We start from the raw sequence: 7044 nt of genomic DNA on the forward strand, positions 1-7044 counted from the left end.
GGGCCATCTGCTGCTGCTTTCCCAGGGCATTAGCAGGGAGCTGGATTGGAAGTGGAACAGCCAGGACTTGACCCAGCGCCCATAGGTAGCGGCAGCTGTACCCACTACACCACAATGCCGGCCCCTGTCCCAGTATTTTATGATGGAATTTTTCAAACATACAGAAGCATTGAAAGTGGTAGGAACATCCACACACCTGTTGCCCGGATTCTACAGCTGACATTCTAGACTTTTTTTTTTTTTTCAAATGGGGAAAATACTTCGAAAAGTTCATGGGAGATGGAATTAAAAGATAATTTTACTTGGGTGCAAAAAAAATATTTTGAAAGCACGCATAAGAAGGATCTTCAAAAATGTCATGGAAAATGCCTACCAAGAAAAAGCTATGCATGGATTTTTGGTTTTGCCCCAAAATAAACTTAGCTTTTAATTCCATTTTGCATGGATTTCTGAACCCAAAACACTTCAAGTTTACAACCAAACGAACAGCAGCCAAGGGTAATGTTGACCCCAGGTGATGTAATATTAATAATAAGACCATTTCAGGTATTTTATTTCAAAGGGAGAGGAACAGACAGAGCTCTCATAGTCTTGTTCATTCCCCCAGTGCCCGCATTACCAGGGTTGGGCCAGGAACTCCATCCAGGTCTCCCACGTGGGTGGCAGGACCCCAGCTACCCGAGCCGTCACCAGTGCCTCCTAGGCCGTCTGTGTTAGCAGGAGCTACAGTCAGGGGCTGGGCACCGGGGCTGGAACCCAGGCCCTCACATGGGGGACGCGGGCATCTTCACCAGGCAACACCACCCGTCCCCCAGAGAGCGCTGAAGAATAAAACTGAGACAAGACAAGACACCCGGAGCCTGGGCGCCCCGTCCTGCACCCCACTGACCACCCCAGGAAAGCCCGCGGGGCCGGCAGCATGGGTCGGGCCCCTCCGCCTACCGTTCCTCTTCCTCTCCGCCCTCAGGTCACTCAGTACCTGCTGGACCAGTCTTCCGTCATGGACGAAGAAAGTCTGTATGAGTCCTCTCTCCGATTAGAACCAAAACTCCCCACCTGAAGCCGCCGCGCCCCGCGCGCCCCGGACTCTGCCCGTGACGTTGTACATAGCGCTGTGGTCTCTCTGGGTCTTCTCCTTCAATACGTGCTTCTCCAAGAACCCAAATCCGTTCTTGTTCTTAGATTCCTGCAGAACCGGAATAGGAGTTCCTGTACCGTTGGACACGCTGCCCGCCCCGCCACGTAGTCTGTCCCTCGAAGACCCCCTCCCCTCTTTCTGGGGGCTGGGGGGAGGAGACAGAACCCGCACAGACACGAGTCTTAGCCTCCAGCCCTGCTTCCCCCCTGCCCCAGCTCCGGGGGCCCTGGGCTGAGTCGGCCACCTAGGGACCCCCCCCCCCCAGCATGTCCCACGTAGCTGTTCTAACTGGGTGGGGGGTGGGGTGGGGAGGGAGGCGGGAGGGGCCACCGTACCCTGAAGTCCAGTCACTGGCGAATCTCCCCGCTGACGGTGATGCCAATATCCAAAGCAGCTTTTTCAGCCAAAACCGCAGGTCTCAAAAAAAGAAAAAAAAAAAAAAAAAGAAACTCCCTGTCTTGTCTCCCAGCAACCTGGACGGAAGGGAGCCTTCTCCACACAGGACCGGGCCCCTCCCACCACCCTGCAGCTCCCAGCTCTGGGACGCACCCGGGGAGCTGGCCCGTGCGGGGAGCGCAGAGTGGCGGCAGCGAGTGGCGTGGCGGGGTTGGGGGGGCCCTGCCAGCCTGCATTGGAAGGCGGGAACACGAGAAGTGTCACTTTTTCCTCCTTCAGCTGCCTACCTGTCACCGTAAGCTTCCATTGAGCTGCTCGGAGTCTGTGTGCCCTGTGATACTTAGCACCCTCTGTAGGACTAGTGTTTTTATTGCATATACTGTAGTCCTGTCCAAACGCCTTCTAGCAGGAATATAGTCAGGTAGTGCTTATTCTGTGAATATCACCATGTATTTTTTACGTTGTACAGCATAGAAAACACCGGTGAACTCCGAAGTGGCAGGCATGGTCCACGACAACAGACATTTTGCTGTAAGCAATACCTAGTGGTATGAGAGTTCTCTTTCAAGTTCTAAACTATTTCAACTTACAGCTTGTTTGGAAGAAAAAAAAAAAAGAAATTTCCATTTTTGTAAAAATATATGTTTCCTGATTACCTCTTGCTAATAAATCTATTCTATCTCAGGGTGAACACTGCCTTCTAAGGAGTTTCATTCATTTGCTCAAGAATATTTGTGGGGTTATTTTTTTAAGATTTATTTTATTTATTTGAAAGGCAGAGATACACACACACACACACACACAGGTCTTCCATCAGCTGGTTCACTCCCCAAATGGGTGCAACAGCCAGAACTGTGCCGATCTGAAGCCAGGAGCCAGGAGCTTCTTCCAGGTCTCCCCACGTGGGTGCAGGGGCCCAAGCACTTGGGCCATCTTCTACTGCTTCCCCAGGCCACAGCAGAGAGCTGGATCAGAAGTGGAGCAGCCAGGACTCAACCAGCGCCCATATGGGATGCCAGCGCCGCAGGCTGGGGCTTTAACCCGTCAGGGAATGTGTGATCAGCACTTGCTCCTTGCCGGGCCCCAGGCTGGGAGCAGAGACCCAGAGCCTGGCAGTTCCTCCTCGCACCAGGGACAGACCCTGGGCTGGCGGAGCGGTTTTCGCTCAGTCTTTGTCGGGGACACGGCGGCCGGAGCTGGGGTCATCTAGGGCAGCAGCGACCCAGGTGTCGGAGACGGCGGTGCTCTGGGGGCGCTGACAGGAGCAGCCACACCTGGCCGGTCCCTGGCCCTGGGGCCTCTCGCAGGACAGTAGCCGGGTCCCAAGAGTTGACTCTCCAAGAGGCTCAGAGAGAAGCTACAGAGCTTCCGATGATCCACGTCACAAGTCCCAGAATGTCACCCCTGCATTTTTCTCTTTTTGAGAGGTAAAAGCAGAGAAAGCCCCCATCTGCTGGTTCACTCCCTAAGTGCCTGCAACGGCCAGGGCTGGGCCAGGGCTGGGCCAGGGCTGGGCCAGGGCTGGGCCAGGGCGAAGCCAAGAGCCAGGAGCCCCATCCAGATAGTCCATGGGAGCGGCGGGACCCCAAGCACTTGAGCCATCACCTGCCGCCTCCCCGGGTCTGTGCTAGCAGGAAGCCGGAGTCAGGAGTGGAGCTGGGACTCGGATGCAGGCACTCTGATGTGGTGCCCGGGGACAGCAAGGAGGAAAGTCCAATGTGATGGCGCGACACGGAGGGGACCGGACGAAGCTCCAGGGGGACGTGAGGGGGCCGCGGGGCGAGGCAGAGGGAGGGATTCCCGGGCAGAGGGCCGGGCACAGGCGAAAGCAGGAACTCTCGGGCACTATCAGGGAGGGGGAGCCTGAGCGTGGGGCTGGGCAGAGAGGGGGCATGGATGGAGGAAATCCCACCCCAGGAAGGGGGAGGAATGCGGGGTCCTGACGCGGCCACCGCCCAGGCAGCAAGCACGAGAGGAAGTGTGCGGGCAGCGCGAGACCTGCCCTGTGCCCGCTGGGGCCTGAGTGGGAGGAACCCTACAGGGGCAGGCCTGGTTCTGACTGCCCACTTCCCTGCTGGATGAGCCTCAGTCTCCCTTCTCTGAGAAATGGGGATAAAAACGCTACCCAGATGAACTGAGCTAACCCAGGTTGAGCCTCGCACGCCTCCTTCGAAAATCTGACATCCTGAGCATCGACCTGATGCCAGCGCCCCGCCGTGGAAAATTCCACCTCTGACCTCACGGGATGGGGTCGCCGATCAAACCCAGGCGAAGGAACAGTGACCTTCCGGCTGTGTGTACAAAGCCTCTGAAACATTTAGTGCAGTTCACGGTCAGTCTTGGGTCCCAGCCCCAAGACACCTCACTGTGGGCGTGCGAACGTTCCAGAATCCAGCGCAGCCGGAATCGGACACACTCCTGGGGGGTGCCAAGCATTCCCCATCAGACAGATGAGACGGCCTGCAAAGTGTGCGGCACGGAGCTGGCAGTGAAGGGCGGGGGCAGGGCGTGGGCAGAGTGCAGGGGAGGGCGTGCGGGGTGTTTTGCTAAGCAGACATCAGGTGAGGGCCCACGGGCCAGGGCCTGGTGCTGAGGGCGTGGGTACCCCAGACAAGGCGTGGTGCGTTTCTTTATGAGTTTGTCCCGGAAAAGCCGCTGTGGGAAGCAGTGGTCACCAGGGGGGCGGGGGTATTTTTGCCCCCGCCCCTCCCCCAACCCCCCCTCCCCCACCCACGATGTCAGGAGACACTACGGGATGTCAGCATTGGGGAAGAGGGTCTCTGGCATCTAGGAAGTTAGATGCTGCCAGGCACCCTCCTGTTAAAAGTCTTGAGGCCAAGAGAGCTCTGAATTAGCACAGGTCGGGGGTAAGAGGGGCGGGGCCCTGCAAAGCTGCCGGAGCTGGGGGCAGGGGGATGCTGGTAGGGATGGGTGGGGCTGCGAGCAGCACCCAGCGGCCCCTTGCTGGCTGCCCTCCCTGGGGGTGGGGGTCAGGGGTTAGGAATCCCCGGGTGTTTGGGTTGGGAGGGGGTGGTTTAGTGTTATTTTCTTCCTCTTCTCTCTTCCTCTCCAAGCCTCTGGCCTTGTAACTAAATTTAGGACCTCTCAGACTGTTTCCCTTCTATCCACGATGCCCAGAACTGAGTGGACAGTCACCCAGCTCACGGCCCGCGTCATGGCACCGTGGGTTACACCACTCAGGGTGCCCGTGTCCCCTTCTGGAGTGCCTGGTTCGAGTCCCAGCTGCTCTGCTTCTGACACAGCTCCCTGCTAATGCGCCTGGGAAAGCAGCAGAGGATGGCATAGGTGCTTGGGCCCCGGTCATCCACATGGGAGACCCGGATGGAGTACGGGGTCCTGGCTTCAGCCTGGCTCAATCCTGGCCATGTGGCCACTTGGGGAGAGAACCAGCAGATGGAAGATGTCTGTCACTCTGCCTTTTCAAATAAATATTAAAAATATTTTTTAAAATTTTGTCCAACCCAAAGTGTCAATCATGCCAGGTTGAAAACCTCTGCTCCATAGCCAGCCTGTTCAGGTTCAAGCCCCAGGCACGCTACTTACTCGCCACATGGCCTTAGGCAAGGGACGGAAGCGCTCTGTGCCTTGGTTTTACCACCCATAAAATGGGAACAGGCAAGGCCGCTGTGAGGACAGGTGAGCGGCTCACAAGGGAAGCACTGGGTGGCTGTTTCTCGAGCCATTGCCTCGTCTCAGGCTCCGCCCCAGGTAAGGCCATCGAGGCCCTGCCCCCAGAGGGCTTCGTTCTAGTGAGGGGAGGGCAGACAGCAGGGGAGTTGAACACGCACCCAAGGACAGGGAAGCAGGGTGACGCTGGGGCAGACGAAGCTGAGTTGTCTGACCTGACACCGACGTGATGGACACCCACGGCCAAACAGGCCACGCGGGGTGGACGTCCGGAGCACCAGTTGATGGGTCGCCCACAACCCATTTCTGAGTGCCGGGTTCAACTCCCAGCTCCTCCACTTCCAATCCAGCTTCCTGCTGATGCACACCCTGGGAGGCGGCAGGTGAGGGCCTAAGTACTCGGGTCCCTGCCACCCATGTAGGAGACCCGGATGGAGTTCCTGGCTCCTGGCCCAGCCCCGGCTGTGATGGGCATTTGAGGAGTGAACCAGGAGACGGGGCATCTCTCCAAGCTCTCATTCTGTGTCTCTCTAGTAAATAAACAAGCCGTATGTGAGAGCCTCACTCGCCAGCACAGCCAGCGTTCCGACCTGGGGAAGGCAGCCAGTGATGCTCTGGGGCTTTTCACAGCCAGTCAGGGGGAGGCCGGAGAGGCAGCCGCTTTGGGTGTAGAAGGGGTCGCAGGAAACTGGGTCCGGGCTGGTGTTGAGGGCAATGTAACCAGACCGGGACGCAAAGGTGGGAGGAGAAGTAGCCAAGATGTATTGGAGTAGAAGACAGAGACGCTCCGAGAGAGGGAGAGAGAGAGAGAGAGAGAGAGAACAAACGTGATGGTTATTAGCCACTGGGAAGGCAGGGCCAGTCTTAATGGAACCTTTTCTAACTTGTTTTTATCAAAACCTAAATCTTATTGTCTGTGGGCAAATATTTGCCACAATGGGCTTCCACCGTGTTCTGTTCAGTGTGCGCTGGTACTGGTACGTATGGAGCTGTGGGGATGGGGTTAGTCCGGGCTCCCTCAGAGGCAAGCGGCTGCCGGAAATCTCCATTGTGGATACAAATAACAGTTCATGCAGTGTTTGTTTGTTTGTTTTGTTTAAGATTCATTTATTTAAAAGTCAGAGTTACACAGAAAGAGAAGGAGAGGCAGAAAGAGAGGTCTTCCATCTGCTGGTTCACTCCCCAGTTGGCCGCAACAGCTGAAGCCGAGCCAATCCGAAGCCAGGAGACAGGAGCTTCCTCTGGGTCTCCCACCCAGGTTCAGGGGCCTAAGTCCTTGGGCCATTTTCTACTGCTTTCCCAGGCCATAGCAGAGAGCTGGATTGGAAGTACAGTAGCTGGGACTTGAACCGGCTCCCATATGGGATGCTGGCACTGCAGGCGGTGGCCTTACCCACTACGCCACAGCGCCAGCCCCTCATTCAGTGTTTTTAAAAGTCAAAACTCATGGGGCTGTTGCCTATGACACTGACATCCCAAATGGGCACTGGTTCGAATCCCTCCTGCTCCACTTCCAATCCAGCTTCCTGCTAATGTGCCTGGAGCCCAAATGCTTGGGCCCCTGTGATGTAGGCAGGCATACAGGATAAAACTGATCAGGTTTGTGAGCTGGAAGACCACGCCTTCACCACGCCCCTGTGTGACCTCATGCCCCTGCCTGACCACACCTGTGTGCCCACTGGCCAGTCGGGTTAATTAACCACGCCCCTTTGGAAGTGGATTAAGAGCCTGGGACTCGCTGTGCACAGCCCTTTCTCTTTGGCCTCTTGCCAGCGTGGGCCCGTGCTTCCCGGCCTGTGTGCTCCTGGTGCTCGGTATGAAGCCACACTCAGGGCCCCACTCTCCTATCCATTTCTCCCACT

The 7044-nt window shown here is 56.8% G+C and overlaps 1 protein-coding gene across 1 annotated transcript in view; it reads left to right on the forward strand.

Moving 5' to 3' along the window:
* The window catches only part of RASGRF1 (Ras protein specific guanine nucleotide releasing factor 1), a 90120-nt gene extending 89060 nt beyond the window's left edge, over positions 1 to 1060 (forward strand). Inside the window, exon 27 of the mRNA XM_062204854.1 lies at positions 968 to 1060. Within this exon, the coding sequence (XP_062060838.1) occupies positions 968 to 1060 (93 nt within the window). The remainder of the gene's footprint in view (positions 1 to 967) is intronic.
* The last annotated feature ends 5984 nt before the right edge of the window (positions 1061 to 7044 follow it).

The sequence above is a fragment of the Lepus europaeus genome, chromosome 11, assembly GCF_033115175.1.
Source record: "Lepus europaeus isolate LE1 chromosome 11, mLepTim1.pri, whole genome shotgun sequence".
NCBI lineage: Eukaryota > Metazoa > Chordata > Mammalia > Lagomorpha > Leporidae > Lepus > Lepus europaeus.